The 22,012-nt window shown below is 39.4% G+C and overlaps 1 protein-coding gene across 1 annotated transcript in view; it reads right to left on the reverse strand.

Annotated features, from left to right (window-relative positions):
• Positions 1-21,736, reverse strand: part of STK31 (serine/threonine kinase 31) — a 39,441-nt gene extending 17,705 nt beyond the window's left edge. The window contains exons 1-11 of the mRNA XM_009325758.1: positions 21,709-21,736; positions 21,569-21,621; positions 19,997-20,095; positions 18,920-18,994; positions 17,996-18,154; positions 15,933-16,288; positions 13,800-13,968; positions 11,649-11,764; positions 10,659-10,818; positions 4,663-4,785; positions 165-344 (exon numbers count right to left, since the gene is read on the reverse strand). Of these exons, the coding sequence (XP_009324033.1) occupies positions 165-344; positions 4,663-4,785; positions 10,659-10,818; positions 11,649-11,764; positions 13,800-13,968; positions 15,933-16,288; positions 17,996-18,154; positions 18,920-18,994; positions 19,997-20,095; positions 21,569-21,621; positions 21,709-21,736 (1,518 nt within the window). The remainder of the gene's footprint in view (positions 1-164; positions 345-4,662; positions 4,786-10,658; positions 10,819-11,648; positions 11,765-13,799; positions 13,969-15,932; positions 16,289-17,995; positions 18,155-18,919; positions 18,995-19,996; positions 20,096-21,568; positions 21,622-21,708) is intronic.
• Between the last annotated feature and the right edge of the window lie 276 nt (positions 21,737-22,012).

Consider the following 22,012-nt stretch of genomic DNA (forward strand, 5'->3'; position numbering starts at 1 on the left):
TTTCCCTCTGTATTGAGGCACTGTCATTTAGTGCCACTGCTCATATGCACAATCTCCCTGCCATAGGCAGTTGCCCCTGCTAATGCCTACTCCTCACAAGCTCGGTTAGACAGTGTCATATTTCATCTTTTTCACCAACAGGAAAGATTGACTGTTCACCTTACCTCTAACATGCCACTGAACCAGCCAGCAAGAATTTGCAGAGCTGCGTCCGTATCATTTCTGATGCAAATTAATTTCTTCATTTTAACACTCTTCCACTTAAAGAACTGTTGAAATACCTCCTCAGAGTCATCTGCTTCAGAACCTTGACCGTACACCATCTCCAGAGAAGTAGACAGTTCCTGCGCATCAAGTGAATTAAACAAAACCAGGTTTGCAAACCAGAATTTTGTGACAGTACACTATCTATAAAAATCAAGACATTTAACACAGAAAAAGATAGCACTACCTGCTGGCATAAAATTATTTCTACTATAAAGGCCTCTTTCTATATCCAGTGAAGTATACTTTATATTCCGCTTTCCTCTCAGATCTAGTGGCAGAGAAGGAACTCACACAGAGATTATAGAGTCTGATTTTTCCCTTCAAAACATGGAAGGAAAAGACCACAAAAAGCTTAACAACTCATAAGAAGTCATTTGTATTCTAGTTTCTTCTTCCCTATGGATTGGACTTTAAAGTCATACTCATCAGGATAAAGAGCAAAATGGGGTTCAATTTATAATGCTCCTCATAGAACTACACAAATTCAGGAAACAAAGTGAACTTGTACTGAGAAACAAGGTGAGCAGCCAGACACCCAAGGAATGCTTCTGGACTGATCCCTCCCTTCAAAAGTCACTAGCCAAATCTCTTCTGATGCACCTTTGTCATCACACTGATTCCTAGATGGAACAGCAATTACCTACATGTCTGATACCTGAAGGCCCTCTGCAATGAGTTTTACAGTCTGGAAACTTCTATTTCCATCTAAAAGCCAAGTATTCTGCAAGTATATGAAGCGCAGGGTCCACCTCCTTTGACTTGTATTGGAAAACAAACTGAAGTGCTACACATAAGGGAAAGGCATTGAGGCTAAAGCTCAGGGCAAACAGAAATCGCTTGTAAACAAAGGGCAGTCTGTCAAATGACCTGAAGAACAAGTTGGGTCAGGGGGGAATGTATTGGTCGATTACCAGTGGAGACAACATCCTGACAGAAAACAGCCTTCCTTGCACCTGGGTGGAAAGTCCCATGCTGAAAAATACTCGAGAGCTACATTGGTGTTTGCTGTAGTTCAAAAGAGAAAATTCTCCCTGAACAGTGGGATTTGACTGAATGAACCTGGGCTTTTGTAATAAATAGCATCCTTCAGCTTTCAAAATCCATTATTTTACTTATCCACATCATTCCCAACAAGATGACTAAAGAAACCCTAAGAAAGGCTGCTGACAGTTTGCTTATATATAGTGTTTCACTTTTTTTCTTTTCTCAGATCCCAGAACATTGAAGTTAAATATCACAGACCTTCCCAAACAACACCTAGGTCATGTAGATGAAGAAAAACACCAAAACACCTCTCCCCCCTCCTCTTGAGAGGGGTTTTCGTCTTTGCATCCCTTCAGACTCAACAGCCAATACTACAGAAAAAGCAATATGACAGAACTTAAAGTCACTTGTCAGGAGCCTTTCAGACACTTGAAACACAGAGGTCATATCAGCAACCAAATGTAACTTAAAGTAAAACAGACTGACACTACCACCACAGGCCAGAACGTAGCAGCAATGAACTCCCCTTGCTAAGGACTGCAGGTACTGTGGAGGTAAGGAAGTGAGCTTGACCGATTTTGTAGAACTACACATGATGATGCCACAACCAGGCCCCAGCTCTACAGACGGAATACAGCAAAAGTTAAAATTGGGGCCAAAAGCATAAGAATTTTCTCACCTAACAACTAACTAAATAGTGACCACAAAAAACCCAAAACAAACAAAAAACCCCACCACCAACCACACAACCAAAAAAACCCCACAGCAAACAAGAAACCACACCACCAAACAGTATTTTATAAAATTTTAAAACTAATTTCATAACAATAGTTACTGTAACGAACAGCATTCATTTAGTACAACAGATTGTTTAAAACAGCAATTTCCAACTGAGCCAGGAGACATGAGCTTCATACAAATATGTTTGTCTATAAGCAAATACAAAAAGTAGGTTTGTGCTAAATTTACAGACACTATTGAAATCACTCCAGTGCACAACAGATTTTTCTCACATTCTTTTTTGAACAGCTGGATTTTAATACACCAGGATACACATGGATAGAAAATGGCATGGCAAGGGAGAAGCCCGGTTCAAATGGAAGAGTCTGAAGGAGGGGAAAAAAAAAAAAAAAATCAGCCTGTTTAACAGCAGAGAAAAGTGGGTAATAGAACTGAGAAAAGTGCTCAGTAACAGTTTCATCTCCAATATCCCATCCTGTTTACAAAAACAGCAGCACTAGTTACACCAGAAGAGTATCTGCATGCATTCCATCAGACCGTCCTCAAGGAAAGAATCCAGTAAGTTACATCCTATTTCTACCCATCTATTTTTCATGCTATAAATACGCTCCCCTAAAACATCAGCAACTTCACCAGCATATGGATACAGAAACAGGCTCCAGAAGGATAACCAGTTACCATATGAAGATGGCCCAGTGGCCTACATGCACTTGTCCCAGTCGCTATCTCTAAGTGTGGTAACTCAAAGGGAGCACAGAACAAGCTACTACACGCTATGCATGGGGCAGAGGAAACATGCTTACAGACAGCTAACATAGAACAGCTGACAACTGTTCAGATCGTACCCTAGCTTGCTTTAGAGTAACTTAGGTGTACGCCCACACTCTCGGCCTTCCTCTTAACCAATGCAGTATTGTCGCTTGGAAAGCATGGAGCTCACCAACTGCTCATTTCGGCCCTAACCAGTTGGACCCAGCTGTGGCTGAAGCTGTTTGAATTTGTCTGTAGTTCAGGCCAACGACAGTTCTCACTGGAAGGTATAAAACATAAGTCAGAAGAGGTGTGTGATGCAGAAGAGAGGTTTGCAATAACACAGCCTCAGTGAGAGGGGCATTAGCTCCCATGCTCCTGTTCTTCTGAGAGACATTGGAAAAATACTCGTTTCTCTAGGACAGCACAGCATGACCTCTTCAGCTCTATGAAATTGCAGCCAGTGTTCTCACTGATACTTGGTAGAAACTTATTTCTGTTTCCCTACTTGGGAAAACTATTTTGATCTTCTAGCTCCTAATACAAGAGAGGACCATCAACACAGATAAGCTTAAGCCCAAAATTCACTTAACACACCTAGCAGCATTTCAGTACCCCTTCAAAAATTAAAAAAAAAACCCCCAAACTATTAAAATCTCACTGCAATACAATTATCTAGAAGATGCTTAATGCCTACCACCTAGTGGATTAGCACAGTATAACCTTTAAACACACACCAAAAAAATAACCCCAACCACAAAAGAGAAAAACACCACACAACACCACACCAAACTTTCCTCTGTCTGAAGGAGCAGGATCCACACAGGGCCTCCAGTGATAGAAAGACATGAAATGCGACCCATCCAATATCTTTTCTAATTAGACACCAATCTGCATCTCAGACTAGAACCAAAAAATAAGTGTATTGAAACTTTTTTTTGAATGGCATTGAAAAATAATTCCATTAGAAATTGAGCGAGTAATTCCATGAAAATATGAATGCTTCAATTTATTAATGCTGCGCCAACCTTATACAAACTTATGTGCAGCCTGTAATCTTGGTGGTTTTTCATAAGAACCCTATCTCATACAGGTGTGGATGAATACACGTCTAGAATTTGTACAGGCAAGCTGTCAAACTATTGCCAACCTTTTTCTCCTCTCCACACACACTTGCAGAGTCAAAATAAAAGCAAGTAATATTTCTGAAGTTAAAAAGAAAAGAAATTATTTCTAATAGCAAAGGCCAGAAGCACCAGCTTGGTAATATTTCTATTGGTAAAGTCCTCTCCAAAAGTTCTTACTGCCTCTACAGAGTCTATTTTCCTATCACTTTCTGTTGTTGGTTTGTCTGGGAGGGAGACTCTTATCATAAACACATGCTCCTGTAGTGTTTAACTCTCACCTTAAAAAAAAAAAACAAACAACAAAAACCCACACAAAACAAAACTTTAAACATTTTACACTTTGCTACACTAGCCCAAACTACACAGCCATCTTAACAGAAAGGGCTAGGAAAGTGTATAATCCAACCACAAAACCCACTGCCACAATTTGCAGGATAACTGCATTGACTTTTTAATTGTAGGTTCTCTCATTAACACCTGCCTTCTACTAAATATTGTGTGCTTTGTGAAGTCTTATTAGTCCCCAAACACAGCACCACAAGAGACAAGCTGTTGTTCAAATCCAGGATCTAGATAATAACTTGCCTCTAGAAACAAAACATCTAGGAGACCAGGATCACAAGTAACACCAAGAACTACAGGTGTCAGATGTACAACTTAACTCAGAAGTGTTATCTAAAGCTTCATCTGCTGCTGTCGAGGTCTCCAATTATAAAATGTTTAACATTTAAGAAACACCCTCCACAGGTTTTCAGTGTTTCAAAATCAATACTGATAAAAGCAACCTCCTTACCTGTAACGTTCTTGAGCGCTCAGAGAGGGGCAGTTGATTCACTTCCAAAATTAATTCTTCCACTGCTGAATACAAGTTCTGCTGCACCTCATCTCTCTGGGTAATCAACTCATCTCTTTCATCCTACGCAGAAGGAAAAGCAAGTCAGCAACTCACACCCAAATGCCACATATGCAACGTGGAAGGTGATACAAAAGAGCATTAATCCCTGCAAAGTATGAATGGTACAATACATGCCTGACTAGGAATGAGTGAAAAAGCAAAGTTTGGTTTTAATCTCTACTCCTTGCACCATGACCACCTTGCACAAATACAGCATCCTTTACAGTGTAAAAATATGACTACATTATCAGACAACTAAAGAAACAGTTTCTGCATGACTGTTGGTAACAGTGGGAGTCCTAACTGCCACTGTAAACTTACGATGTCCTAGTTGGCCTGCAGTTTTTTATTGCACTACAGAAATTAGAATTTGGATTATCCACACTTCCACACATGCGAAATTACATCTACAAAGTCAGATTACAAAAGATTTCTTGTTGGAGAAGAACACTCTAGAATCAAAAAAACCCTTTTACCAATTTTTTCCTTGCCTTCTAGCAAGAGAGACAGGTGACCTGTAAACTCCCTGCTGGTTATCTGCATAAGACCATTAAACTAAAGATAATTTTTCGGAAACAAAAACAAAGTTTCCTTTGGATGACTGGCAGGATTAGTTCTGCTAATGGGAGAGGAACCCCACATTCATGTCAGACAAGGTACCTAACAGACTCACCAAAACCAAACGTTTCGAAATGAATGAAACAAGTTACTCAGAAGCATGTTTGCAGTGTTCTTTTCGCAGTGATTTAACCCAACATGCCCATAGAAATATGAAAATATATATGAACATGGAAGACCAACTACAGCTTCACAGACCTACTATAAAGATTTGCTATTCCCTTCTATATCCATCTCCAAAAAAGTGTAAAATTACTCAAGTAGCTATAACACACTGTCCTGACACGTGTTCCCTTCTCCACCTTGAAAAAAAAAAAGTCTTGGAAAGTCTAGTGTGGAAGGCAATTAGTAAAGAAACAGAAGACAACAAGAGTGTTAACCATGGCACTGATACCAGTTTCACATGGAGCCAAAGAACAGTCAAATGAACACTTCCTACTAAACAAGCAATATATAATATAAATATATCTGTAATATAAATATGTATACACAAACACAGGTTCTCAAAGTTTTTAAATTTAGTTTACCCAGTGAAAGCTTAGAATTTTACTTAATCAGGAATTTGTAAGTATCCACGGAAGACAGACTAGAAACCTTTTGCCTGGATCAGGCAAGGGCAGAATGAGATCCAATGACTAGAAATTGAAAGATGGGCAAACTCCAGCTAAAAATAAAACCCCAAGTTGCAGTATACAGTGCTTTAAGACTTAGATTAGCAATTGCACAGATGTTGTAATTCAACCAGACATTAGTGGGCTGGATAATAAAAATCAGTGCATTAAGTTATACTATAAAAGGCAAACACAATGCATTGCTTCAGCACTTAAAAACATGAAACAACAACAACAACAACAACAAGATTTAATAGGCACTTCTGCACTTTTTGGGCATCTCTGGTGACCAAAAGCACACACAATTTTTCACAGACTTCCTGCTGTTTTTCCTGTATAAGACAGGAGCTAGTTTGTAAAAGAATACTGTAACACACTGCATGAAAAGTGTTCTTCATGACAAGGGGTCCTTATTCCTTTTTAAGACAAGATTTCTGCAGAATATTACTTCAAAAACTAGAGCAATAGAGACTTAATGTAGAAGAAGATTCAACCAGGCAACCAAACTCCAATTAATACCAGTTTAAGCACTAGAGTAAATTTAACGGTCTACACGCAACTAAATGACAATCCAGGAACTCAGACAGCTTGGGAGCCACAGGATAAGTCTCCTTCCAATGTCTGCCACTTAATTGGGTACATGCGACACTTCATGGCTCAGATAATGACTGTTAAATAACAATAACTTCAGAGAGCATTAAGTACACAGGCAGTATTTTAATAATCTGCTTTACAAAGATGTAAGCTCATCACAACAGCAAACAGTAGAATTAAACTCCTTTAGAAGAGGCTAAAGGCTTCTCAAAAAAAAAAAAAACACACAACAAAAAACCAAAAACCACACCACACAAAACACACCCCACCCACAACCAACTCCACAACCCCACACAACCAACCACCAGACTCGGTCAAGCCAAGCTAGCTTACCATCTTGTTTCTGATAACTATAGCAACACTTACCAAAGTCCATAAGAGCAGGATATGTATAGTGCAATCACCTCATCAATGCATTCTTGATTTAATGACCTCATAAGCAAGAAAAAAAAAAAAGAATCCCCCTCCATGGATGAGTTCTAATCCATTTTTAGAGCCTATTTCCACTTTTGGCCCCAGTTTTTGGCTCCCTTTAGTTCAAGTTACTACTTTGCAGTATATGGAATAGCTAAAACTAGCTCTGGCATCAGCATCCTCATTAAACAGCTCTATTTATCCCACCCTTCCCTTTTTTTTTTTTTTAAATAATCAACTTAATAGTTTCCCTTTTTTAAACATTAGCATGATTTTTTTTCCATCCTTCCCACAAAAATTCTGAGTATGTACACTACAGTCTCCAATCAGTTTCTAAATCAAAATCATAAAGTGACACATCCATAAAACACTATCTACAAGGTCTAAAAAGTCAGAATTTGTATTACTCCCTATTACTATGAATATCTGCCTACAGTGCAATCAGGGGAACTTCTAATTATCCCTGTTTTTTCATCTGTAAAGCTGCCACCCTCTCAGTAACGTTTCATAGGAGAGCTGGTTAAGTGATCAGCACCACTACCTTCCTATTTGGACATAGAATTTACATCAAATTCTATGATTAGTTTTGAATATATTTTTCAGCACTTCCACTCCAGAAGAACCATCTTTGTTATTTTCATACACACCATGCCCCAATACTACCTCAGTTAACTGATTATCTTCTTATGTTTCCAAGACGTGTTACATAAATACCTTATTAAGAACAAATGCTCCAGTCGCCCATCTTCATTTTTGGGACAGTATCGAGGAGAGACCCAGTTAAACTAGCATAAACCCAACTAAGCAAGCATAGACAATGAAAACTGAAATAATGCCATTTACCCTGCACTCAAACTTTATTGGGTTTACTCACGCCTGTGATACTTGTTTAAGATGCATTAGGTTTCCCCCAAAGCAAGACAAGGTGTTCACTCCCAAGAGCTTACAAACAGATGAGGCTTGTGACAGTGAGAGAGGGCATCTGCACTCCAGGGAGGTTAAAGGAAGAGCACATTGCTTAGGCAACTGAATAGCAAGATTTTCACTTAGTAAAACCAATTTTGATAGCTAGGTTGACAGGTTAAGCAAATAAAAGTTAAAGTCTGCTATAGTTTAATAGCCAGCTATTTCATCCATCTGTTCAGGTTCACTGGGCTTCCTGTACACTGGATTTACATGTACCTCATTTTAACTGAGCAAGAAACAAAAGTTAGTGACATCAACATACTCAGTTGCACTATCAAAAATATTTATTAGCCTATCTACAGTCAGTATAATTTCAGTAGGGATGACAGGCAGAATAACAAGCACAACCTTTTACTGTGTGCGTCCTGGACATTTCTTGTATTTGAAAATACAGTAGCCAAGATTCTGTGGCATGTTACAGCACATAAAATAGAACTGTAAAAATCAAAATGACTCTCAGGAAAAAAATTAAGTCACTACACTGTGCATTAAAACAGGACAACCTTTGTGGTACTGTAGCTCTAGCATGATGCAACCAAAACTCTTGTTCTGTACCCTTCACCTACCAAAGTCTTCAAAATACTTAAGACAAATTCCACAAGAGCCTTGAGATGTCCTGCTTCCAGCTGCTACCAATTCATCTTGAAAACTAAATTAATTCTTCAGGGAGCTCTACACTTACACACACATTCCCACTTGCATACCCTTTGCAGCACTCGGGCACTCTGGGGTATACCTGACATCTAGCAGAACTCACATCTTCTTTACTTTTCTCCCTTTAAGATATTGATGACACTACCATGACAGCTTCCCCTCTTCAAATAGCAGGAATTTTGTTTACAACAGTGTGCTCTTCAAGTCATAAGATTTCATGCCACCATTCATTTACACCTTACCTTAGGCAACGAGGAACAATGTCAGAATGGGCAGGGGGGGAACAGGAAGGTGTTCTTGATTTCGGAACAAAACTAGTTTTCAAGCCATGTGTGAGGCCGCACCTTGTCAACACAAAACAGAGGGCTACACAAACACGTGGAGCTACTGGAAGCAGCATAGTGCTGTAAGCTCATTTCAGCAGTATTTAAAATATTTTGGCAGTGTAATGCACTACAATGCATCATGCAGACATGACTTCATTGTTAGCCATTCACAACTGAAATGGGTGACAATGTCCAGACGGTCTGACATATTCCAACAAATTAGTCCATCAGAAAAGCCTCAAGCACTCTTCAAGAATGAAACCTCTTTTCATGATGTTTCTCATGGAAGAATGCTGCTTCTTGAATGGGTTAACAACTCAAAAAAAAAACCAAAACAAAACCAAAAAACCCACCCACACAGCCACCTGAATGACACCAAAGCAACCATCTCCTCTATTGAATAAAACACTTTGAGACTCCCCAGTCACACCACTGTATCTGCATCTGTCCTAACTCTTGTCCTCGTTAAGAGTTTTCTTTCGCTCTATCCCCAGCCCAACGGAGTCAAAGCAAAACTGGACGAAGGGGGTGAAAACAAGTTCTAAGATGGCTTGTCTTTACTCGTCTGTTTACTTGTCAACAAGGCTTACGGACCTGTTTGTAATCCATCCCATGTAATCTCCAGAAAATTGCAGCCGCTACTATTTCACATGGGATCAGAAATTCACACAAGGAAAGCTTGTGCAAATGAATCCCTAAGCAGCCCTGGCTCCTGGGTACCTCGCAGTCTAGCTAGTCTTCTACACATTGCTCCCCTATACAAGATGCAACACTGAAATGTCATCTGCTTATTAACACTTATCTTAAGGTTGCCAAGTTTAAACATTTGACTTTCTTTTGTTTACTATAAACTATTTCTTTTCACCTACAGCAATCAAATGTATGCCACGCCACGGATGTTTTAATACTTTTCCCTGCACAAGCAACAACAGAACTTACTTGGGTTCTCCTCATGGCTCATTATTTTCTAGTCCATTTCATGAGCTGTTAAATTCAGTGTAATACAGCAATACTTCTTAAGTAAACACATTTAAAATGTTTTAGGTTATACTTGACAATAGTCACAACACATTTGCTGTCATTCTCCCAGACGCACAACTACCATCCCTTCCCTGCCTTAGCACAACGCCTGCCACAGAACGGGGAACCTTCCCGTTCCCAAAAGCAGCATCGCCGCACACGAGAGACGCGGTACATAACCGTCCATATCAACACAGCCATGTCTACATACCCAGGCAGGCTTTTTCAGATCTGTGGTTGCAGAGAAGTTGCACTAGATGGCAGCTTTCCTCTATACAAGTCCATCTTCCTACGCAAACGCATTCGCATACCGCTCTCCCTACGCCTCCCCATACGAGGGAAGCATATACCAAGTAGTGGCATGCTGCTTTAACAAAAGGTTTTAAAGACAGACGCTGCAGCTGCACAGCTGAAGCGGTTTCTATCACAGAACAGAAACCTTTTAGCTACCATGTTCCGATTTCCTTATACTTCTTTACAGAATCAAGGGCATCAAAAAGTCTAGGTTTAACACAAAAAATAACACTCCACAAACACGTCAGTTATAGCAAAGGTAGCAAAGCCTCCGATGTTACCTAGCAAAGGACAAATGTTTCCATACTATGTTCATGCTGTCCAGCTGCACTTAGACTAAAATACCCTGTCAATAGGTGTTAAATTATAGCTCGAGAAAAAAATAATTCCAACCTACCACATTTCTGCATAACTGAATCCTCTCTTGAGCCAAGTCATACTCTGTCCAAATCTTCTGCAATTTTTCCAGGGAAGACGGAACAGTGAGACATCCTTCTGTAACTACTTTTATGGCTTGTGAGAGCTGCTCCCCAAAATGACTGTTTTTATTTATGTGCCTGAGGTGTAAGGAGGAAACAACATTTTACCAGGAATTTTTTTCAGAACTTAAGCAATTTAAAAACCAATGCTATTCAGACCCCCGAACATACGAGTTTTGAGATAGCACCTGCCGTGTTACTAACCTAGTTTCTTTCAAAAGGTAGTGGCAGCAATTTGTCTCATTCCACTGTTAAATCTTTTTTTGAGGAAGGAAGAAGGACGAAGAATACATTCATTATACCTCAGTATTGATGAGGCTGTACATGAGAATTCTCTCCTGCTTTTAATTTCCCTTTTGTCCTATTTTCTCCCTTGTTTTTTGGTTTTTTTTTTAATCTTCCACAAACGCACACCAATATATATACTCCTTCTTAAAGGAGCTGATGGTCATTTCTATATCAAGTCTTCTTCCCACTGCAGTTTTGTCCCTTCTTTTACAACTACAAGGATAATCTGGGCTACCCAAAAAGACACACCTCTCACAGCAATACAGATACCCAAGGAACTCTGACTACCCAGTTACTTTTAACAACTAGCTGCATTTACTAATTAACATCTTCCTTGAAGATGGAGTTGAAAGTTCTTCTTGCAACAGCTATGGTGAAGGAGCAGAAGTGAACTGAAGCCATCTGATAAACACTGAGAAGTAGGCAACACAAATTCCAATGTAAGCTTCCAGAAAGCTCAGGTTTCAGCCTTGCTTTTAGGAAATACTCCCCTCTGTATACAACACTACATTTTTTTAGAAAATTAACAAAACAACTTTTGGGAAACAAAAAAGTATGCATGACTTCAAGAGATAAACAGGGCAATGATAAATAGTAGTATTTTAGAAAAAAATACATACCTAACTTCTTTCAGTGCCTTCACCTTAGCAGCCAAACTTCTAATTTTCGTTCCAACGTATGTACGTAGGGTTTTGTCAAAACTTTCAGCAGTTTTCCTGGATGCTTCCTTCTCTCTCTGAATTATCATTTTTGGAGCAGTGTTTCAACAAAGAGAGGTAAAGACAGATCAACAGTCACAACAGTTAGCCAGGGTTACTAACACACAGACCATAATTTAGACTTTTGAAAACTAGAGACAAACACACATGCGCGTGCACACACACAGAGCTGGCCCTCTTCAAAACATTAACAAAACACCTAGGAAGACATACAAACCAGTGAGAACTATTTTCTTTAATAGCTTCTTAAAGGTTAATGGTTCAGTTCCTTCCTCTCATTTCAGTAGTGATGTGTTCAAGTGTATTTCTTCAATTACTCCCCATTTGCTAGCAAGTCTTCAGAGAACATGGAATTTTTTCTTTCCTTGCTGAAAAATTACTACCCATTAGTTCAGGGAAATCAAGTCCAGGACCTCATTTACTCATTACTCCTTACTCTCATCACTACCACACCTCAAAATGGTGCAGCAAAACAAGAACTCTTGCTGTATGTACAACCATCCTGACCTTCCTACAAGGAATATTCTTAAGACAAAATAAGGAATATTCTTGACCCAAAAAAAGCCCACATACCACATCAGGCTCTATTCCTCAGGGGGCAACCTAAATTTAAAAGCTCTTGCTCTCATACCACAGAGATGCTTTTATAAACTCCACTAAATTTAGGTAATGAAACAGAGTCTTTAAGAGTTGTTTCTTTAAAACAGGGTCTTTAAAAGCCTTTCAGACTCACTATATATTAAAAAAAAAAACAAACAAACAAACCACAAACAAAAAAAACCCAAACATAGAAGGATTTAAATAGTTTTGTATTTGCAGATGAGCATCCAAAGTCTCATGACTGCAGGGTGTTTTTTTAAGTACCCCTCAAAGCCACCACCACACATCACCCTTTAGAACAAATCATTGCCTACCATAGCGTTTTTAGCAGGGAGCATGTATTTTCTTACTTAAAAGAATTTCCACAACCTTTTCTTTTAAAGCAGTTTACTTGCATTCAACACAAAACAATAATTCAAATTTGTAGAAAAGAGTTTTGGGAAAAAAAAGAAGTCACTACAGATAAGAAATGCTTCTAAGAATTCCTTGCATTCAAGTATTTTTTCTTAGCTGCAGACATGTATTCCATTGCTTGTTAATTTAGTTTGCATAGACGTGCACAAACATCATATCTTCAGTTGACAGAGAATCAACGCAACAGGTTATTATATGCAGAAGCACAGGTGTTCTAGGTAGAGGTAACCGAGCAGCAAAGCTGGTTATGAGTAATTTTATTCCACAAGAAAGAAAAAGGAAACTTGTGTGCAAGTTCAGGCTTGGGGGGTATCAAAGTGATTTACAAAATGGCAGATTTTCCTTTCATATCTGTAGAGATAAGAGTTTGCACAACATTTTTCTGAATTCATGAAAACATAACATCCTTTCACACAATCTCTTCTTACTATTGCTGTTTATCACACCTAAAACCATTCACAGCATTTTTAAGCCTATCAGTAACTATGACTAATTACCGTGCTTCTCAGTTAGTGCTAGGGACTTCCCCTGGAAAGAAACATAAGCATCTTTTCTATTAAGCAGCCATTAAGGAAATAATCATTTTTATCCAGTTCTAAAATTCCTGCTATGATTCTTTGATGCTCAGGAATTTTCAGCTCAACACACAGAAAGCTGTTTTTCCCGCCAAGTGAACGGAAAAAAGGCAAGGATTACATCCTTATACAAAAAGCATGTTTTTAATCACATGTTCTAAGTTCAAAACTCACGTTCAAATTGAACACCTACATCCAAACCAGCAGTTGCATCAAGAGCGGTGGCAAGCCAGTACGTACACCAAGGGGAGCTAGGGTCCAACCTGCAAAATGCGTGCTGACACACATTGACAGCATCTCCCTGCATCAGGGCAAGACAAGTCTTCACTCAACCAGTTTAATCCTTCTGTATTCCAAACAACAGTGCACAGCTGAACTGCAGTACGATGAAACCGTAAGACAGAAGCATCGTCCAAAACACTCACAACAAGGAGAGAAGCATCCTCTTCGCATTTCCACATACCTGAAGTTCACGGTTCAGCTGTTGAACCCTCAGTTCTAGTTCCTTCTGCCTCTGCAAGAGATTTACATTCTCCCTTCTGAGGACTTCGTTCTCTTCGGACAGCTTCTGATCTGGTCTCATTTGTGCCAAGCTGGTGTCTGGCACTGAGGTAGAAGCTAGCATTCTTTCCCTTTTAAAAATGAATCAAGAGGAATTAATTAAAAAAAAAAAAAAAAAAACCACAATGTGCATTCTTTCATGCTATTGTAATTTCAGTAATGACTACAGAACGCCACATTAAAAAGACTATAGAAGCACCTACACAATCACGCTTTACTTCTTCAGAATTTGTATCCCTCTCCACAGCAGTCTTTACAAAGACTGTTACACAACACCAAGAAAAAAAAAATACATCATTTGAAGATAACCCTTTATATGTTTTCACAGTCACTAACTCAAAAGTCTTTCCCATCCAAACAACATCTTACGATACCACACTGCTGACCCAGAAAAGTCAAGGTCTATTGCAATTCAAATCTTCTATCTACTAAATACGCCAAAGCACTTTAAGGTTAGCGTCTTGGATCTATACCCTAGAAGTTATTTTTATAATGAAGAGTGATGTGAAGCCATCTGTCTCAGACTACCATGACAGTACTGTACAGTACCAGAGCTCCACTAGACCCCACATCAACTTCATCCTCGCCTGCACAGCTTCGGTTACATCCTAGCTTCCTTCTTTCTCAATGCCTGCAAAGGAAACTACCACCCCAAAAATGCCTGCTATGTGCAAAAAGTTAAAGGACACCAGAACATACAGAAATGGAATAGAGAATCTGCTGGCTGCCAGCTGCTCAGGCCAGTCAGGACAGCTTTATAGACAAAAGTATCTCAACACTGCGCACCACAAAAAAAAAAAAAAAAAACAAAAAAAAAAGCAGCCTTTTTCTTTTTTAAAATCAGATTCAGAGCATATCTATAACTCAGAAAACAGGGCACATCAGAGTATCAAAATACTTCAGCATTAGGCACTTTACTATAAATTTAGACTTTTTTTGAAGAGCACCTCATTTCATATTAGTATTTGTTGTTAACAGCATAGACTTGCCTAAATGAGCTAACTGTAAAACAGATTTGGATACCATGCTGGTATGTGGAAGGGCGTGCCCTCAGGTGATTCATTAAAATGTTCGAGAAGCTCAAATTATGGAACATTAGCAAATTCTAAACAAGTTTTTTGGAGAACATTACTTCTTACACCATCTCAACTTCCTGAATGCCAAGTACCATCTTTCCCACCCACAAACATTTTTCTCAGCAGCCTGTTGCCATGGCAATCCTAGCAACTGTAGGACAAGTCTCTCTAAAAAGATTTCTGACAACAACTGTAACCGCCAACTTACCACCATCTCTTGTCAATGTAATTACAGGTTGCAGAGACACCGTTATCCCCTAAGCTTACTTCAAACCGTGGTTGCTGGCTTTATTTCTTATAAACACACATTGTTACGTTCCTACACAAATAAATCACCAAAATATGTTTGTCCTGCCAGGTAAGTCTGCTTTTACATTCCAGATTTGCCTCCAGTGAGTTTTTAGTAGAGTTAAATAAACAGGGGATAACTACAAAAAGTCTCAAGGACAAGCCCATGGAAATTACAGATGCTAAAACAAACATCATTGCATTGCCTATCACTGCAAAATCTGCTAGAGGCCTGATGTCCTCCAACCTTTGCTTTCAGCTAAGCTTTCCGGTATCTTCCCCTCTGCTTACTACCTGCTACCCCTTCCTTCTTTTTCAAAATCTTGCATTAAGATATGTAAGAACAGTCTGTCTCTGGAAATCAAATGAGGAAGAACAAGCTATCCAACCAGCAACAACACCAAGTTGTTTACAACTTGTTTTCTACAGAAGTTTTCACAAGTTTTCTACAGATTGATGTCCTAATTCCCACCACCACAGCAGGCACACACACACTGCACTGACATACTTCCCTTCCATTGTGTACCAGTATTACTTGCTGGAAAGACAGCAATTGAACTTTGTATTTTAGATACTGACTTCCCCTTCCATCTTCTCATATACCCACATCCCAGCAACTAAGCTAATCAGATCACTCATACAAACTTTTCTATGACATCCCACTGCCTTACCTTGGGGCAAACATACGGTTTCCAGTAAAATCCTGGTTCCTTGCACTAGCAGCTACTTGGTCAAAGCGCCTTCTTGGGATGCTGTACAGCGCGTGATCAGACCTGTTTACCCACAGCGGAACTGCAACTTTTATCTTCCGATGTTGGTTTTGCATGACAACTACTTTTCTCTCTTCTGCATCTTTAGCGTTTCCTGGAGATGTGCATTTTTCAGCAAACCCTGCCTTGGCCACCTCTTCTCCAATATCTATTTTTTCATATTCTGCCTGGGCAATAACAGTACCATCTTCATGCTTGGCTTTGTGATGTATTTTTACTTCTTTTTCAAAAACCAGGCTGCTCAAGAACTTCTTCCCCTGTAAAATAAAAATATAGTGAAGGTGTGTACTGGACACTGAATACTTTTAGCTGAAATCAGCAATCTTTCTTCTAAGAAAAACAGGACACGTTTAAGACCAAAACCCAAAGAGCTGCACAGGTAAAGCTTATGTTTAACACATTTATTCTGAAACAATGCTGTATCTGTACAACTACAACTGTACCTGATCTAATCACTGTCAATGCCAGACTGGACTTCAACACCAATAGTTCTCCCTCAATGTTCAGCTTTGAAGAATTCAGTATCATTCGTAAGTGACAGAAGCCTGAAGTCCCATCAACTCTCAATAGAAGTTGGCTACCAGGTTATCCAAGTCTTTTAGAGAATACTAGACCAACTATTTAACAGTATTATACAAAATAAAATGAAAAGAAAATTATTACATTGTTTAACAGCCTTTCAATAAGTGGTCGCTATGTTCTATTTCAACTTCTGGACAAATGAATTATTATGTGTATCTACCTTATGGAAATCTACCTTACTGAAACTACTCATTTAGAAATTGGGAAATGCCAGAATTGGCAGCTATCAGTTTCATCAGTAATATCAAAGAAAAACAGCTTTGAAAGACTGGGGAATGCACTCAAGACCTTCACAAGACATCTGGGAGAAAGTTATCTTTTATTAACAGGTTTTTTTTTTTCTTTTTGCCCCACTTCTGAAGCAAGCTGGTTTTGCTGAAAATTAAGAATGGAAGGGGTGGGGGCAGGAAAGCTACACAGAGCAAGCAAATAAAGCTTTACATCAAGCAACAAGTACGATTTAAAAAAACAAAAACAAAAAAACCAACCCACACACCACCACACAAACAAAACAAAACCCCAGGGAAATGAGAAGAGAGATTTCCACCTGGCTTAAGTAATCACATTAAGCAATGTCAATAGGACCACAGGGACAAGACCATACACAAGGGGTCTCCGGATCTCCTCTAAATGATAGAGGGATACGACAAGGCAAGCAGGAGACTCTTGTCCTGCCTCCTCCTCCGGCAACTGCTGCTCCCAAGCCACCGGCTGGTGAAGCACAGGCAGAGCCAGTGACAAGCCTTGAAGAAGCATGTCATCAAGACTGTAAGTGGTGTCTCGGAAAGAGAGATTGTCACTAGTAAAACTCAACCAATGATCACCAGTGCCACTCAAGAGGGCTCAAAGCTTTTACCCGTCCTGTTGGCATCAGCTCCTGAGCCTTTCACATTCATTGCTGGCCAAGGATGACAGGGCTCCTACTACCACTCACATTCACCTGCTATTCTCCCTCCTGACCAGAAGTTTGTACAGTACCCAGGCACACGGCATTCAAGCAGCTCACAGACGTAAGTGAATTTATCGCAGGTTCTGTGACCAAGGGAGGTATTTTTCCCTCTGAAGGGAAAGAAACAGAGGTACTTTGTTTCCTCAGTGCCAGGAAGATCTCGGGTCAGTCAGAAATAGATCTGAGGCTCTGAAGATGGCAAAAGCGTACTCTATAAATCACCTCCCAGCACAACCTGAACTGTTTTTGACAAAACCATTTTAGTTTCTAGAGTACATTCAGGGCAACAGATCAGACAGTCCTTCCCAGCATGCCCTGCCTTCACAGTTAAACATCCAGCTCTTAGAAGACTCCTCCTGGTGACACTGTGCCAATATTTGGCAGCATTTGTTACAGATCCCATCATCTAAATGCTTCAAAATCTGTTACTCACCTGGTCAAACATGTTTAAGTTCTGATCAGTTGGTATCTGCAGTCCCCAGAGCCTGTACTTCGTGGCAACACTCGGACATTGCAAGTTTGGTGGAATTTCAACTATGTCTGATCTATTCAGAATCTCAGAATTTCCATAGTCAATGTACAATACCTGACACTGCAACAATAATATAAAATATAAATCAGCAGAGGTTACACAAACCTCCTACAGAAATATGCACTGACAACTACTAGAATATAAGCATTTTAACACACGTGCATGTTGCAGAGATCAGAATCTTCCGTACTAAGCCTAGACACCCTTCAGAGGAAGGAACCGAGTTAGAGAAATCTTTTATGTTGGCACCTGTCTAAAAGCTTAGCAACAAAACTTTCAGTAACAAAACAGATCTTAGAGGGAAAAAAAAATTGCCAGCAAAGGGCTACAATTAAAAAGCAATACAGAAGACTTTCCTCAATGAACAGCTATGCAATCTAATGTTTCCACGCCAGCCAGCCTGTCTAGAAATTATCATTTTAACTAGGAACTACTAGCCTTCTGTATCAGTCACCTAAGGCTGATTAACAACTCTTTCAGGTCATTTGCATCAGTTCTAACATGTCACACGAAGGCAGCCATTTTCACCACTCAGAAGTTTTGAAATTAAAGTACATTGCTTAACAACATTATCTCTTGATAAAGAGATTCACGAGTGGTAGTTACAAACAGCACTTCACAAGTATGTCATGTTTTGTCAGTCTTTTCATCAGCATTTTTCAAAATTACAGGTCACTTGAATTTGTGTCCCACACGTATATTCACTGTTTTTAAATGCATTCACACAGTAAGTTTCAAAAAGAGGAGTTGCATTTATTGCTATCATCCTGCATGTAGAACTGATATACAATTAAAGGCTTTAAAAAAAAAAAAAATGGTTCCTGCCTTTTCATTGTTGATCACTTGCTGTACCATACATCTGTACCAACATCTATCTTCAGAAAAGCAACCACCATAAATCTGGAAATTAGAAAAAAAAAGATCAAGAATAGCATTCTGAAAATATAAGCATACCTCAAAATGGTATTTGTAATACATTACAAATCTTATTTTCACACTCTCTTGTAATTATCCCAACAGCAGTATGAAAACAGAGTAATGCATTTGATATCCTCTCATAACACTATATGCTAACGCTTCAAAAACATAATCCTCTACTCCAAAAACGATACCTCAAAGAAAATTTTGCAACTAGAAAGACACCAACATTTTACACAGCAGACTCCCATGGCTTTTCTGTTAATGTATTGCTACAACATTTTATTGACACTGGCGGCTTAGTAAACCCAACAAAGGAACAGCCCAGTTACACCACAAACATGCTGGGTTTGCTGTTGGTGTGTTTTCTTCCTTTTCAAGAGGAATGTAGAAGGTCATTTACCTGCACACACAAACAGTTCAGACGAATCGTTTTATTTAAACCTTACTTTGCAATAAGCCATCAGTAGTTCACACACAAAACCAAAAGTTGCCATCACTCTCCGTATGCTTCTCATAGAACTGCTATTAAATATGTCCTTTTTATCTTCTTAAGAGTACTTTGTCCAGCGCATTTAACATCACAAGTTTTTGTATGATCTTCCGCACTTCTTGAGACGGAGCAAAGAATCACTTCTCTGAAAAAGCTTTGCTCTCTTGTTAAAGATAATCCATAATGTATACTGGACAATGAAAGAGAATTCAGCGTTCTGTATATTACCTTCTTGTAGTATTTCCCGAGTGTTTAAAAAAAAAAAAAAACACTATGGTTGTATAATTTAACTGAAGTCTGAGGTGCAGAAAGATTTAAACTTGCTCGCACAAAGTAAACATTTTCTTTAGGAAAGCCTTAAAGAGATCTTAAGAGAATATAACCCACAGCACAATCAAAGATCAAGAAAATACCTAAGAAAATGGCTGCACAGAATTAAGGCTTTTGCATCCAGGTGAAAAACAAACTCCACATATACACAATCTACTTACCTTACTAAAATCAGGTTTGCCAAAAACTGCATTAGCCCGAGGACAAGCTTCTGCCAGCGCACAACTTAATTTCAAGAGGTCATTACATCTACTGACATTCTAAGAAGTGTGGAGAAAGGGTGCGAGTTATTAACTGTCACTTTTCATAGATGCTTGATGGCTTACAACAGCCAAGAATTAAATCAAAACAGTTGCACTGCTGTTGAGACAAGTAATGCCCCACCTTAAGCTTTCTATCTTCAAGCTTTTAGTTGCATTTGTAAGCCTGCTCTCATTTTCTTCCAAAAATTAATGAAACTGATCAGGGGCAAGTAATGTACCCCAGAGAAATATTTTGCAATGCAAGAATTCTGCAATGCAATGCAATTTAACAGTTTAATTACCAACTTCTGCGAGCAGTATGCAGATCTTGCTTATCAACCCTTCCTCACAAATTTCAGTATGCATTCGTTCTTTTTCTTTCTCTCCTTAAGACAAGGAGACAACAGCTCTGGCATACCCCTTGTTCTCTTCACGTGCAAGGATTGGGTTCTGGTTTGGCTGAGAGAAGCAGAGTCTTTCCAGTTACAACTTGGTATCTGAACCACTGTAAAACTGGGTCAGTTCCAGTAACGTGGCATTTATTAGACAACATTCTACTCGTAATCCAAAGGAAAGGATCCAGAGCTCAGAGTAGGAAAGAAAACACTAGTGGAACTGAACATTTTGTTAACCTTAGAAGTACACTGCTAACTTTTGTAACCTTACAATATTAAAAACACTGTGACTGAGTCTCAGAATGCCAGGTAAGAACCTAAAGGAGAATTACCTATGACTATTACACCTAAGAATCCCTTTATTAGAAAAAAGCTATTCCATAAACAGAATGAGTACAGTTTGGTCCCCCTCCCCAAATTCCTAGTAGGGACATGACAAGCGGCATTACCCCCTCCAACTGGCTCAAAGCTACACAGGTGTTGACTAATATGCACACACCAATTAGCCAGAAGACCAAACAGAAAAGGCAAGCTTTGGTACTCTTTCTGGATTTTTCCCTCTCCTGCTGCACTCCCCACATTAATGAAAACTACTCATTGTTTTGGGGGGTTTTTTTGTTTTGTTTTTTTTACTTTTTCTCACTCCCCCCCATCCACACAAAACTTGAAAGGAGCTAGCATCTTTGAACCATCATCATGTCAAGCTTCATTGGAACTGCCCCACATGCTCAGCTGTTAGAGGGTAGGGGATCCACCCCCAGCAGGGCTCCAACTGCCTCCTACAGTATTCTTCAGTCAACAGCAAATATTTTAACCCTCAGTTTGGGGGTTTTTTTGGCATAGGGTCTACCAAATATTCAAGAAAACCCAGCTACAATTCAAATGAATGGATGAACAATTCTTTTTAGCATTTCAGAAAAGAATAACTGATTTCAGTTTGAAAGGGCACAATAATACTTGCAATTCTGAAATCTAAAGTAACTTTTTTTTCCCCCAACATCAAATGCTATAATTTATTCTCACTTCTACAGAAACTTGGGGGGTGGGGTAGAAGATTGAACACCCCAGTTAAAATCAAATAGTTCTCCGAATTCACCTGTGCCCAAAATGTTACAGCATCTTCAACGTGGCAGCCCACAACATCTTCAACTGGAAGGAGGGAAAAGGAAAAAAAAAAAAAAAAATTATTCTCAAGTGTAAGATTATGTGTTTGTTTTAAAAACCACCTCATGTTACCTTTGTCATACTCTGCGTCTCCATCCATGACAACGGATTCTGAAACATTACAAGATATCTACGGTTAAGAGAGAAATTAAGGTATTCTTCCAGAGGCCCGTGGAGGTACACGCGCCCGCCTCGCAGGCCCACGCGAAGGGGTTCACTGCTTAGTAGGCTCCCGCTCTCCCATCGCCTCACCCCCACGCTCCCGCTCAGCCCTTCTCCCTGCCAAGTGAGAGGCACCCATTTCTTCGGCGAAAAAGGCTTTTTTAGGTGAGCAAGCGCCATAAGGCGGGCACGGCCGCGACTTCCCGCCAGCACA

The sequence above is a fragment of the Pygoscelis adeliae genome, unplaced genomic scaffold (genome assembly GCF_000699105.1).
Source record: "Pygoscelis adeliae isolate BGI_AS28 unplaced genomic scaffold, ASM69910v1 Scaffold226, whole genome shotgun sequence".
Taxonomy (NCBI): Eukaryota; Metazoa; Chordata; class Aves; order Sphenisciformes; family Spheniscidae; genus Pygoscelis; species Pygoscelis adeliae.